A 15153-nucleotide genomic window follows, 5' to 3' on the forward strand; every position below is an offset into this window, starting at 1 on the left:
CCAGGTAATTTCAGTATATTGAATGCAAAAAGTAATGGGCCCGATTCAAATCACTTTTTTTCCCCCAAGTTTTCTCCTGAAAAGTTATTTTAACCAGAAGGTGAAAAATGATCACCCATGAGAAAAATTGAGAAAAAGTGAATTGGATCGGGCCAAATATGTCCAATGCAGAAAACTATACGCACTGCTAATTAATGCAAGTTCTTTATCATATTAATCAGGGGCGTTTCTAGGGTCCTTGGAGATCAGTGGCACCTGTGGGCACCAGGCGGGGAGGTACATGGCAAAAAATGGGCGTGGCCATGAGGTGAGTGGGCGTGGCCATGGGTGGGGCCAAATGTACATGAACTTAGCAGCGGTGTAAGCTACGGATAACGGGCCTGCCCATCGAAATATTGGACGGAGCCCCCTGTCCTTTATTTAGATCATTTACAATCAGTATAGGCATAGATCAAAGATGTATACACACATACAATTTTGATTGGTCAATCACTGACCCCCAATTTTCCCACCCCCGTGCAGTAAGTGGGCCAACAGACAATGAATTTTATGAACAGAGCTAAAATTGGCTAATCAAAATTGTATGTGTGTACCAGGCTTTACAGCTAATACTGTACATACTGAAAGTAGCAGGGATCAGCATACAATACAGCTGGTTTACAATCAATAAAGGCACAGAGTAACACCTTACACTGTACACACTGGAGGTAAATCAGCACACAGTGCAAGCACTAGAGAACAGCGTATACTGTACATACTGTAGGCAGCAGAATTCAGCACACTGCAGCTAGCGTGCCAAAAATATGACGATCACGTTGTGCGGCGTGATTATCGCGCCGCACCAAAAAATTGGTGGGCCATGGACCGGAAGCAGGAAATTTGGGCGCATGAGGCAGGTGGACAAAAAGGGCGCCGCCATTCACTCCCATAATAAATATCGTTTAATCGGCGCCCAGCAGGAAAAAAGGGCGCCGGAGAAAAATAACGTTTTAAAAGCGGCGCCCGGAGACTTTTAATGTTTTATAACTGTTTCTCATGATTACACATTATTTAATGATTTATAATTTTTAAAACATTATTTTTAAACGAAAAACAGTACAATATTTTTTAAAACATTACTTTTAAACGAAAAACCGTACAATATTTTTTTATTTATTTATTTTTTTTTTTTTTTACATTTTTAAACGAAAAACCGCACCATATTTTTTTAAAACGTTATTAATGCTTATCACAGGGGGGTCTTAGGTTTAGGCACCACCAGGGGGGTCTTAGGTTTAGGCACCAACAGGGGGGTCTTAGGTTTAGGCACCAACAGGGGGGTCTTAGGTTTAGGCACCAACAGGGGGGTCTTAGGTTTAGGCACCAACAGGGGGGTCTTAGGGTTAGGCACCAACAGGGGGGTCTTAGGGTTAGGCACCACCAGGGGGGTCTTAGGGTTAGGCACCACCAGGGGGGTCTTAGGGTTAGGCACCACCAGGGGGGTCTTAGGTTTAGGCACCAACAGGGGGGTCTTAGGGTTAGGCACCACCAGGGGGGTCTTAGGTTTAGGCACCAACAGGGGGGTCTTAGGGTTAGGCACCAACAGGGGGGTCTAGGGGTTAGGGATAGGTACAGGGAGGGTTCTGTGTGAGAGTAGGGTTAGGTATAGCTTTAGTAATATTCTTATTAATGTTTTATAAAACGTTATTATAAATTTCAATTTTTAAACAGGGAAGATTAACGTTTTTAAAATTGCCGATTTTATACACATTATTTAATGATTTATAACTTTTTAAAACATTATTTTTAAACGAAATATAACACAATTTTTTTTTAAACGTTATTCATGATTATCTTTTAAAACCCTGCGCCCTTTTTTCCCGGCGCCCTTTTTTAACGTACGCCATGGACCAGAATATAGGTGTGGTAACGGGTGGAGACAAATTTACATGAACCTAGCAATGGTGGGACATCAGATTAGGACAGTGGTGGCGAACCTTTTGGAGGCCGAGTGCCCAAACTGCAACTCAAAAGTCACTTATCTATCGCAAAGTGGCAACAGCAATTTAAACTAAATACTGTACAAACGTTTTAACACATACATGAACATTATGGAAAATCCAAGTTGAAAATAAACTGTGAAGATAAACAATTTCATCCATCCTACTCCTGAAAAATGTATTCAATTTTTTAGAACCTCCCAGTTTTATTTTCTGTTTTAAAACGCTAAAAAAGTAGGTTTAATGCTATTGTCTCATATGATAAGGATTCAGCTTTTCCCATAGTCTCGCAGTTAGCAATCATGTGACCCCCAACAAGACAAATTCAGCAATCATGAGGCCTCCAACAAATGAGGCCCCCAACAAGACAAATTCAGCAATCATGAGGCCCCCAACAAATCATGAGGCCCCCAACAAGACAAATTCAGCAATCATGAGGCCCCCAACAAATCATGAGGCCCCCAACAAGACAAATTCAGCAATCATGAGGCCCCCAACAAATCATGAGGCCCCCAACAAGACAAATTCAGCAATCATGAGGCCCCCCAACAAGACAAATTCAGCAGTCATGAGGCACATAAATAGACAGCATTTCACATAAATAGGCAGAATGCCCCCTTAATATGGTAGCCCCCCAAGTTAGGTAGTGAGTGACAGGGACCCCCAGGTTAGCTAGTGAGTGACAGGCGCCTCCAGTTAGGTAGTGAGTGACAGGGACCCTGATAGTGAGTGACAGGGAGCACCTTTAGGTAGTGAGTGAGTGACAGGGAGCCCCTTTAGGCAGCGAGTGAGTGACAGGGAGCCCCTTTAGGGAGTGAGTGAGTGACAGGGAGCCCCTTTAGTGAGTGAGTGCGTGCCAGGGAGCCCCTTTAGGGAGTGAGTGACAGAGAGGCCCTTTAGGGAGTGAGTGCGTGCCAGAGAGCCCCTTTAGGGAGTGATTGAGTGACAGGGAGGCCCTTTAGGGAGTGAGTGAGTGACAGGGAGCCCCTTTAGGCAGTGAGTGAGTGACAGGGAGCCCCTTTAGGGAGTGAGTGAGTGACAGGGAGCCCCTTTAGGGAGTGAGTGAGTGACAGGGAGCCCCTTTAGGGAGTGAGTGAGTGCCAGGGAGCCCCTTTAGGGAGTGAGTGAGTGCCAGGAAGCCCCTTTAGGGAGTGAGTGAGTGAGTGAGTGCCAGGGGAGCCCCTTTAGGGAGTGAGTGAGTGACAGGGAGCCCCTTTAGGGAGTGAGTGACAGGGAGCCCCTTTAGGGAGTGAGTGAGTGAGTGACAGGGAGCCCCTTTAGGGAGTGAGTGCGTGCCAGGGAGCCCCTTTAGGGAGTGAGTGCGTGCCAGGGAGCCCCTTTAGGGAGTGAGTGAGTGACAGGGAGCCCCTTTAGGGAGTGAGTGAGTGCCAGGGAGCCCCTTTAGGGAGTGAGTGAGTGCCAGGGAGCCCCTTTAGGGAGTGAGTGAGTGACAGGGAGCCCCTTTAGGGAGTGAGTGAGTGAGTGCCAGGGAGCACCTTTAGGGAGTGAGTGAGTGCCAGGGGAGCCCCTTTAGGGAGTGAGTGACAGGAAGCCCCTTTAGGGAGTGAGTGCGTGCCAGGGAGCTCCTTTAGGGAGTGAGTGAGTGAGTGACAGGGAGGCCCCCCCCTCTAGCCGCCGCCGCTCCCCCCCCCCCCCCTACCTCTCAGCAGACCTCAGGATCAGCGGCGACCCGACCAGATGTACGAGCTGGCGCTGGACGCACCCGCTCGATATGCGGAAGTGATGTCACTTCCGCATATCAGTGCAGGCGCTGGGTCCTAGCGCCCGCACGATTGGTCGCCGGCTCGCCGCCTGATCCTGAGGTCTGAGACTGTCAGTGACGCGGCGGCTGGAGGGAGCCGCTGAGTCTTGACAGAGGGGGCGGCCGGGCGGAGATCCGTGGCACCCCAGGACAGATTGGGGGCACGTGCCCCCCTAAAACAGGGCTAGCGACGCCCCTGATATTAATGAAAGGTTTCAGAATCCTTGAATTTTATCAACTAGCTTAAATTCTACTTGCCCCAGTCTTGTCCAGTTTTTGTGAAACTGCAGCCACAGCCTCCTGCCACTTACCCACTGCAGCCGCCTGTCACCTACCCACTGCAGCCACAGCCTCCTGCCCCTTACCCACTGCAGCCACAGCCTCCTGCCCCTTACCCACTGCAGCCACAGCCTCCTGCCCCTTACCCACCTCAGTCACAGCCTCCTGCCCCTTACCCACTGCAGCCGCCTGTCACCTACCCACTGCAGCCACAGCCTCCTGCCCCTTACCCACTGCAGCCACAGCCTCCTGCCCCTTACCCACTGCAGCCACAGCCTCCTGCCCCTTACCCACCGCAGCCACAGCTTCCTGCCAGTTACCCACTGCAGCCACAGCCTCCTGCCCCTTACCCACCGCAGCCACGGCCTCCTGCCCCTTACCCACTGCAGCCACAGCCTCCTGCCCCTTACCCACTGCAGCCACAGCCTCCTGCCCCTTACCCACCGCAGCCACAGCCTCCTGCCCCTTACCCACCGCAGCCACTGCTTCCTGCCAGTTACCCACTGCAGCCACAGCCTCCTGCCCCTTACCCACCGCAGCCACAGCCTCCTGCCCCTTACCCACCGCAGCCACAGCCTCCTGCCCCTTACCCACCGCAGCCTCCTGCCCCTTACCCACCTCAGCCACAGCCTCCTGCCCCTTACCCACCTCAGCCACAGCCTCCTGCCCCTTACCCACCTCAGCCACAGCCTCCTGTTACTTACCCACCGCAGCCACAGCCTCCTGCCAGTTACCCACCGCAGCCACAGCCTCCTGCCACTTACCCACTGCAGCCACGGCCTCCTGCCACTTGCCCACCGCAGCCACAGCCTCCTGCCACTTACCCACCTCAGCCACAGCCTCCTGCCACTTGCCCACCGCAGCCACAGCCTCCTGCCACTTGCCCACTGCAGCCACAGCCTCCTGCCCCTTACCCACCTCAGCCACAGCCTCCTGCCCCTTACCCGCCACAGCCTCCTGCCACTTGCCCACCGCAGCCACAGCCTCCTGCCACTTGCCCACCGCAGCCACAGCATCCCGCCACTTGCCCACTGCAGCCACAGCCTCCTGCCCCTTACCCACTGCAGCCACAGCATCCCGCCACTTGCCCACTGCAGCCACAGCCTCCTGCCACTTGCCCACTACAGCCACAGCCTCCTGCCACTTGCCCACCGCAGCCACAGCCTCCTGCCCCTTACCCACCGCAGCCACAGCCTCCTGCCCCTTACCCACTGCAGCCACAGCCTCCTGCCCCTTACCCACCGCAGCCACAGCCTCCTGCCACTTACCCACCGCAGCCACTGCTTCCTGCCAGTTACCCACCGCAGCCACAGCCTCCTGCCACTTACCCACTGCAGCTACAGCCTCCTGCCACTTACCCACTGCAGCCACAGCTTCTTGTCAGTTACCTTTTACCAGTTAACTTTTATTAAATAAAAAAAAAACGGGAAATCCGATTGGACTCCTTGCTCAAATAAACAAAATAGCTTTCAATTTATCTGTAAATCTGATCTTTATTGAATTGCCGTTAAATCGGAGCATTTTACTTTATCGTGTGTGGCCACCGTTAAGCAGACTGTAAAACACTGAGTACTTTTGCCTATTCTTCCCAGTCACTCCCCACAAGAATTTAGGTGCTGACTAATGCAATGCTGCCCTGTAGTCTACCCTATAGTCTGCTACTTTCTGTTGGGGAATACTCAGGTCTCAAACCCACTAGCAGCCTTTTCTAAGCACTTGGGATTTGAAAAAAAAAAAAAAAAGACTGCAGACTGCCCGCCAGGCCAGATAATTTCTTCGCCTATATAATGGTGATTTCTCCACAATAGGCACTCCGGTCTGGATAACGATCAGCTAATCCAACCAGAGAGAACTGGAGGCGGTACCAGAAAACCCACAGGCAGCTAATAGCCAGTAAGAGATCAGGCAGTTAGTTGCTAACAGCCAAATCGGCAGTTAGTTATGTGGGGACGGGTTACACATATCTGAGCGGCGTTCTGGTTCATCCAAATTCAGTCGAAATAAGACTGGATTTTGGATTCTAAAGGACAGCGTTTTATCTGTGTGGCCTTTTCAGCATTGCCATGGCAACCAGGTAACAGGAAGGTACGACAACGTCTAGGCCAAGAGGCCAAACTAATGAGCACACTATCTACACATAAGTGATACACACATCGGAGTGGAGAGACCAATCAGACTGCCTGTCAGTGGAATAGCTACAAATCATCACCCCCCATGTTCCCACCCCTTCCCTTGGTGACCCTCACAGCCTGGGGGCCCATCTTACAAGAGTCATAAGACAAGTGTGGCCATCATATTCTTCCCACCCATAACAAGGGTAGCCACAAAACACCTGATCTGAGGTATTGTCCCCTGTATCAGAGGAGGAGAGGGTTAGTAGTTGGGGACCCCCCACAGCTCTGGGGTCCCCTGTGGTTGCAGGGACTTCCCCCTCCTAGTTACACCCCTGCTGCCTGTTTTCTCAATGCAAATCCGAGATGAAATCTGATTGGTTGCTATGGGCGACGCCCCCATGCTGTCTGGCATTTGTTGCTTACATGTACCTGGTTCTGTAGACCTCTCTTCCCCTTGGTTTGGTTCGCCCCATGCTTCTGACCTGAGCAGTAATTAGATTATCATTTACAGCTAACAGTCGGCTATTTCTATTAGGGAAAAGTTCACGCGTAATTCGCTATGTTTATATAAAGCCCCATTATGGTACTCGGCCAGTAATATACATTTATAGGACTCCGTCTGTTTATCTGAAGGACACAAGCCATAAATCACAGGCTAATAATAAGACCCGTACTGGACTCATCGCTCTCTAATGAGACACATATTTATGTATTTATTTAACGGAACAAGACAATAGTCCTAAATACAATAAATCATCTCATTGGTCGGAAGCGTTTAATGACAGGTTATCTTTCATGTAGCCTTTGTGACGGTTACATTAATATACTAGAGTGTGTATTATGTTTATTTACTGAACTTCATCCATTATTGTAGAATATTTCCATGTGATGACTTATTAAAGGGGCAGGGTAACCAAATATAGTAGGTTTAATATAAATCACAATGAAAAAAAAAATGTCGGTATACAACATAAAGCTGGTCTTGTGAGGTGGGCGGGATCTTACTTTCCAGTGTTTTGGTTATTGCCAATCTGGTAAAGTAATGTAAACAAAACACAACAACAACAAAACTGATTTTATGAAATACACTGCCTAAATCCTCCAGTCACAAACTGTAAAAGAATGCGGGTGGGGTGAACAGAAAACACCCTGGAAGGAAACAAAAAACAGAGAGACAACAGGAGCACCGATGGTGCAGTTAGTCACTCACAACAATGCAGGGGGGCAACCAACCACTGTAGACAGAGCTGGGACAAGGTCCTCCAGCACCCAAGGCTAAGACACCAAAGTGCGCCCCTCCATCCCTCCCACCCCAGCCATCACACACTGATTGCTATTAGACTAAGAGGGCCACAGGGCCCACAACCTCCCCAACACCTTAAAGAGACTCTGTAACATTAAAAACATCCCCTGGGGGGTACTCACCTCGGGTGGGGGAAGCCTCCGGATCCTAATGAGGCTTCCCACGCCGTCCTCTGTCCCACGGGGGTCTCGCTGCAGCCCTCTGAACAGCCGGCGACAGACCCGACTGTCAGTTCAATATTTACCTTTGCTGGCTCCAGCGGGGGCGCTGTGGCTGCTTTCGGCTCCGAACTACACAGAAATACCCGATCTCAGTCAGGTCCGCTCTACTGCGCAGGCACCGGAAACTTGCGCCTGCGCAGTAGAGCAGACCAGACGGCGAACGGGTATTTCCGTGTAGTTCGGAGCCGACAGCCGTCAGAGCGCCTGCGCAGGAGCCAGGAAGGTAAATATTGACGTCATCTTTCACGGAGGGCTGCAGCGAGACCCCTGAGGGACGGAGGACGGCGTGGGAAGCCTCATTAGGATCCGGAGGCTTCCCCCACCCGAGGTGAGTACCCCCCAGGGGATCTTTTGACGTTACAGATCCTCTTTAATATCTAGTTATCTGGCTTGCAGTCACTGCTATGTATCCCCTTTTCTTATTTCTTTCTGCTTCATACACAATTAGGAATGACAGCTGAATGAATTGTGCGTCCCCTCCTACACTGCGCCCTGAGGCTGGAGCCTCTCCAGCCTATGCCTCGGCCCGGCCCTGACTGTAGACAGATGGAAAGACACAAACCTGACTCCACTCGGCTGTCCAGTCAAACTGGTTGCGGTCACTCTCTTGGTACAAAAAGTTCTAGATCGTACATGTCAAACTCCGGCCCGTGGGCTAAATCTGGCCCTTAGAGCCATCAGATTTGGCCCTTAGGTGGTTTCCCCACTTTTTATCATGTTTGGCCCACTTAGGACCACCAGAGAAGCTATGTTGGAGGGTAAGCCCTAGATCCCCAGGGAAGCCAAACAGGAAGGGTTAAAGTACAAGGAACTGTATGGGAGAGGGAGGGGGCCACCAGACACCAGGGAACTGTATGGGGAAGGAGGACCACTAAACATCAGAAAATTCTATAGGGGGGGGAGGGAGAACCACTAAACACCAAGGAACTGTATAGCTGAAGGAGGACGGCCACTAGACACCAGGGAACCGTATAGGGGAAGGAGGGGGCACTAGGCACCAGGAACTGTATAGGGAATGGAGTGGGGCTATTAGATACCAGGTAATTTTATAAAGGAGAGAGGTGGCCACTAGACATTGAGGTTGGCCCGCGACTTGGTCCCAGAGCTAAATTTTTACATAGGCCCACTTTGTATATGATATGAGTTTGATTCCCCTGTTCTAGATGGTTGTGGGGGTGATAACAGCCACCTGACCAATTAGAATACCCCTCCCGAGGGATGGTAGGTGACACAGAGGGGGGAAATGAGGCGCACAGGGTATGAAAACTGCTTTAAAAACAGTTAAAGAGGAACTCCAGTGAAAATAATGTAATAAAAAAGTGCTTCATTTTTACAATTATGTATAAATGATTTAGTCAGTGTTTCCCATTGTAAAATCTTTTGACTCCCTGATTCACATTCTGACATTTATCACATGGTGACATTTTTACTGTTGGCAGGTGATGTAGCTGCTGCTTGCTTTTTTAGCAGTTGGAAACAGCTGTAAACAGCTATTTCCAACAATGCAACAAGGTTCACAGACAGGAAACTGCCAGAAGTACCATGGTACTCAGAGCTTCTTGTAGGAGGGGTTTCACCACAATATCAGTCATACAGCGCCCCCTGATGGTCTGTTTGTGAAAAGGAATAGATTTCTCATGTAAAAGGGGGTATCAGCTACTGATTGGGATAAAGTTCAATTCTTGGTCGGAGTTTCTCTTTAAAAATCAAAGAAATGAGGTGGCTTACCTCAAGGATGACAAATTCAAATGGAAAACAACAAACTTTAATATGCACTTGGCATCGCATTTCGTGGGCCTCAGTCCACTTCCTCAGGCCGAATAAAGTGCCAGAGAGATCAAAGCCAAAGAAAATGCTCCTCTTTTTCCCCCCTTTGTGTAAAGACATGTGAATGTCAATCACATTTTCTGTAAATATTGAGATAGCTACAACTTTTATTAGCAGCATTTTCATATTAGGGTGCAGTGGTCTCTTTAAGGAAGACTACACCCCGTGACTGTCCCCTTGATAACTCTGTGTTCATCTCCAACTGTACGGTGCAGTGGTCTCTTTAAGGAAGACCACACCCCGTGACTAGTAACTGTGTTCATCTCCAACTGCCAGCAGCGACCGTGAATATTCCAGTTGCAGTCAGGGCTGGATTTGTGGCAAGGCCACATAGGCTAGTGCCTAGGGTACTGCTGTGGTACTAGTGTTCTGTATTACTTACCATCGCTGTCACCCGCCCGATATCAGAAACATCAGCTCTGCCTGTTTATTCCCATACACATTTGCCTGGGTCTCTGCAGGTTGTCCCCCCCTAGTTCTTTTTCTGCTGATTTTGCTAGCCTCCCTGCATACTCAGACCGCAGTAACAAGAGAGGAGAGCAGTGTGTGGTAACGGTGCCATGTACTTCAAACACAGGAAGTGAGCAGTGATGTCACTTCCTGTGTTTGACAGTTGGCCTAGGGCAGTAAAAAGTAGAAATCTGGCCCTGGTTGTAGCAGCTACTGGCACTCCTTTGCAGAGCAGAAATTGGTTTGCTTTTTTGTGTGTGTGCGCACAATTGAGTTGAAGGAGAAAAGGGAAATTGCAAATGAGGGCTAACCCCTAGCTAGGTGGTCCCACAGTCCCAAGGGGGCAAGGGCTTCCCAGAGTTTCTGCTATGCTAAGAGATAAGCTATGGATTGCTAAATGGAGGAAAGTTGAAATTGCCATTTCCTGTTGGCAGATGAGGAGGATAAGTTCCTTCCTGATCACAAGACTTCTCCTTTCTCCTAGACATGACCAATGACCATCATCACTACTCCTGCACCAATCACTCACAGCACATATCACATAAACACCTATTCATCAATGTAATAGATTTAGGTCTTACTCCATATTCTTGTTGTCACAGGTGAAGAATCTGACGCCGTCTGTACCACCAGCCTACAAACAGCATCCCATACTGCAACGATGCAAGTGAATGGCATGACCCCTAAGCAGCCAATCCTTGCCCTAACTTCACTGGCAGCCTCTGCATCTTACCCAGCTCCACCTTCACAGTCTACGGCCACAGCCAACATGATGCCACCTTTGCGGTCTACGTCCACAGCCAACATGATACCACCTTCACAGTCTACGTCCACAGCCAACATGATGCCACCTTCACTGGCTACGTCCACAGCCAACATGATGCCACCTTCACTGGCTACACCCACAGCCAACATGATGCCACCTTCACAGTCTACGTCCACAGCCAACATGCCACCTTCACTGGCTACGTCCACAGCCAACATGATGCCACCTTCACGGTCTACATCCACAGCCAACATGATGCCACCTTCACAGTCTACATCCACAGCCAACATGATGCCACCTTCACTGGCTATTTCCACAGCCAACATGATGTCACCTTCCAAGACAGCCTCTGCATCTTACCCAGCTCCACCTTCACTGGCCAAGTGCACAGGCTACATGATGCCACCTTCACTGGCTATATCCACAGGCTTCATGATGTCACCTTCACTGGCTATATCCACAGGCTTCATGATGTCACCTTCACTGGCTATATCCACAGGCTTCATGATGTCACCTTCACTGGCTATATCCACAGGCTTCATGATGTCACCTTCACTGGCTATATCCACAGGCTACATGATGTCACCTTCACTGTCTACATCCACAGGCTACATGATGTTACCTTCACTGTCTACATCCACAGGCTACATGATGTCACCTTCACTTGCTATATCTGCAGGATACATGATGTCACCTTCACTTACTATATCTGCAGGATACATGATGTCACCTTCACTTACTATATCTGCAGGATACATGATGTCACCTTCAAGGGCTTTCTCTGGAAGTTACCCAATGTCACCTTCACCAGATACATGTACAGCTTATGGGTAAGTAGGATAATCAGCCAGACATACACTTATGCAGTCTTGCAGTCACATATGCAGTCTTAAAGTGTATATACTGCACTAAATTCATCAAGATTTCAGATATTGTTTATCAAAAGGCATTGTGGGACTGGATGTAGGAATAATGAAGCTATACCTTGACATGCACGGGGTAATCCCAAAATTGTGTGCGAGGCAGTCATCCACATTCTGATTGGTACAGAGAGCACAGATGGTTACCTATCAGGCTAAGTAGGCCTCAGTGTAGAAGCCATTTTTCATGCAGTTTGCAGTCTATCTGGATGCAGGTGCAATCACTCTCAATCCATAACATCACAGCACCCTATATAAATGAGTCATTTACAAAAAAGTAGTTTTTAAAGAATAACTTAATTTGTAGCCCTCTTCTCCCAGTTCTTGGAAACACACAGCAATGAGTCTTGATTTCAGCAGAGGTGTAGCTATGGTGGAGCAAGGGGGGACATATGTCCCTGGACGCAACACTGAGTGCGCTCAGGACAGCCGCTGCTACCCCGCGTATGTGAGAGGTGGCTTACTGGTTGCCTGAAGTGCCCCTGCTTCTCTGCCTCCCTCTGCAGAGGAGTGCAGAAGCGTTACCAGCAGCAGTAAAAGTGGTGCACATCTGGCTATCTATAGGGGGAGGGGGCATTGACTATCTAGAGGGGAGGGGGGGGGGGTGGCACTTCTGGCTATCTAAAGGGGAACACCTCAGGCTATCTAAAAGGGGGAAGGGGGTAACATATGGTTATCTATAGGGGAGGAGGGGGCCCTGCTGGCTATCTAAACAACATTTGTACATTTGACACCACCTCTGGACTTCAGCTCTGACTGCCAAGCTCTGTCTGTTCCTCCACCATTAGTGAATTCTCCAACTAAAGCATTTCAGCTGCTAATCACTGGGCCCCCATTGGATGTTGGGATGCTTGAAAAGAATGGCGTGAAATCACAGCTCCAGGACTGATAAATGATTGCCTCCTAATATATGCACCTCACTTGGATCAAGTCCCACCAACAGGGCACGATTGGCTTCACATAGTCGACTGTTTAATTAGCGTCTCAACAAGTGGAACTTGTTGAGACGCTAGTGGAACTACCTGCGCGAATATTTGCTAAGCATGCTATATTGGAAGGACTTATTTATGGGTTTGGGGATAGAGATGTCGCGAACGGTTCGCCTGCGAACGGTTCCAGGCGAACTTTGGGGGTTCGCGTTCGCCTGCATCAGGCGAACTTTTGCGGAAGTTCGATTCGCCCCATAATGCTCTATTGAGCAAGACTTTGAGCCTCCATATCACTGTCAGCAGACATATTATTGCCAAACACACGTCTCTCACTGCTGGAGACCCGCCCACCCTCCCTCCTCCAAGCAAGGTCCTTATACCATTTGACTCAGTTGTCTGCCTACACTAATTAGTTATGAGACAGCTGCTACACACTCTGCTAGGGAGATTTTAATTAGCCTCTTGTGGGTCCCCACCTCCCTCCTCCCACCTCCCTTCTCCCCTTCTACCTATTCCCTCCTCCCTATTCCCTCCTCCCTCCTCCCATCATGTTTCACTCAATCAGGTGTGCCTCCAGGTATTAGAGCTCTTGAAACATGTTTTCTATCATTTTTCTAGCCAGGAGAATTTTTTCTATTTTTCAAAGTTCGCCTCCCCATTGAAGTCTATTGCGGTTCGCAAACTTTTTCGCGAACCGAACCTTTCGAGGAGGTTCGCGAACAGGGTTCACGAACCGAAAATCGGAGGTTCGCGACATCTCTATTTGGGGAACACTGATCTGCTTACACAGAAGACTGGACACTAAATAGAAGTACTGTATTTTTTGGACTATAAGACTCACTTTTTGTCCCCCAAAAGTGGGGGACAATACGTTACTCCAACCCGCCGCAATGTCAGAGACTCCCTGTACTGTGCCCATGCAGAGAAGGACACAGGGGGACAAATGGAGGACACGGGGGGGGGGGGGGGGGTATAGATGAGGACACAGGGAGATACGAGAGGTACAAGTGGGTACAAAGGGGGCATAATCCACAATATGCCCCTTCACCATGGATGCACCAGGTTTAGTATATATTTCTATATCTCTAAACCTAGGTGCGTGTTATGTTATGGTCAGGGGTGTCCATGCAGCATATGCATCCTATACTACTGCATATGCTGCAAGCACCATTTGTGGATACTTGTATAGTCAACCCTTGAATTCTGGGGGTACATAGGACAATGGAACTTTGCCCTAAAGGGAACCTAAACTGAGAAGGATATGGATTCTTCCTTTTAAAATACCAGTTGCCTGACTCTCCTGCTGATCCTACTAATCTCTAATACTTTTAGCCACGGCCCCTCAACAAGCATGCAGATCAGGTGCTCTGACTGAAGTCAGACTGGATTAGCTGCCTTCTTGTTTCACATGTGATTCCGCCACTACTGAAGCCAAAGAGATCAGCTGGACAGCCAGGAAACTGGTATTGTTTAACAGGAAATATCCATATCCCTCTCAGTTTAGGTTCCCTCGTGGGTACACAAGAAGTGATGAAGCTTCCATAGCCGCCACTCCCCCCCCCCCCCCAAAAAAAAAGGGAGGTTGAGGAGGTCACCACTTGCTCATGTTACACCTCAAGGCACAGACATCTTAGAATTAGTGAGACTCTCATTCCATTTCCCACCAGTGTCAGTATATTGTGTTTGGTATTTCCAGCCTCAGTGTTATTAGGATGTGTGGTTTCTTTTGAGTCATTTACCAAATTAACTGAAAATTTGCATTACAACATACAGACTTTGCTCTTATTATGCACAGTGCTACTCCCTCTCACCACCCGAATATGGTATATGGAATCCATGCAACACCACTAGCAGGACTTGGGCGCCAGCATGGGGCTCAGCACCAGAACAAAGCCAAAGTCCGATTTCCCAAGCCAAACAGATATTCTCCTGCCTAAGAAGACATCCAGCGTTACCTTCTAAAGAGAGTCCCACAGCATCACCAGCACAGAGGGCCTCTCCTACAACAAGGAATTCTTTCTACAGTCAATGAAAGGACTCATAGTTAAGATGGAGGCTTGTTCCTCAACATTTCCCGATGCCCTGCAGAGTGTGACATCAACAAAGAGGATATTTGCTTCTCATAATTATTAGTTATTAAAGTTTATTAAGTGCATCAGAAAGGTCTCCATTTTTCTTTGGAGGTGGTGTCCTCTAGAGGCTATATGAAGCACAGTTCTCATCTTGCCCTAGGACAGTCATCAGTCCTTTGCCTGGACGGTTGCCACATTCCTGCACTCGCTTGAATTAAAGCAAACCTGTGAGTTAGAGAAGTTAGATACTTATCTCGGTAGAGGGAAGCCTCTGGACCCTCCAGAGTCTTCCCATGTCCTCCTGCAGACCACAGCTTCTCGACGTTAACCCTCTGAAAGCTTGCATCCACGTTCCTGTACGTAAATGAGAGCTGCCCACTGTGCAGACACAGGATGACTCGCATCTGTACAAGAGCACATAGCCGCTTTGTGTTACTGTGCAGCACTTTTCAATAAAGTTCAGGGGGCTCCTAACGCTGAAAAAGTGGGTTGGAGGGGGACCAGGGAAGCTTCTGGATTACCCTGAGGCCT

The 15153-nt window shown here is 49.1% G+C and overlaps 1 protein-coding gene across 1 annotated transcript in view; it reads left to right on the forward strand.

Annotated features, from left to right (window-relative positions):
* Positions 1 to 14712, forward strand: part of LOC137562428 (uncharacterized) — a 21262-nt gene extending 6550 nt beyond the window's left edge. The window contains exons 2-3 of the mRNA XM_068273773.1: positions 10624 to 11531; positions 14346 to 14712. Of these exons, the coding sequence (XP_068129874.1) occupies positions 10624 to 11531; positions 14346 to 14582 (1145 nt within the window). The 3' untranslated portion in view covers positions 14583 to 14712. The remainder of the gene's footprint in view (positions 1 to 10623; positions 11532 to 14345) is intronic.
* The last annotated feature ends 441 nt before the right edge of the window (positions 14713 to 15153 follow it).

This window comes from Hyperolius riggenbachi, chromosome 3, assembly GCF_040937935.1.
Source record: "Hyperolius riggenbachi isolate aHypRig1 chromosome 3, aHypRig1.pri, whole genome shotgun sequence".
NCBI lineage: Eukaryota > Metazoa > Chordata > Amphibia > Anura > Hyperoliidae > Hyperolius > Hyperolius riggenbachi.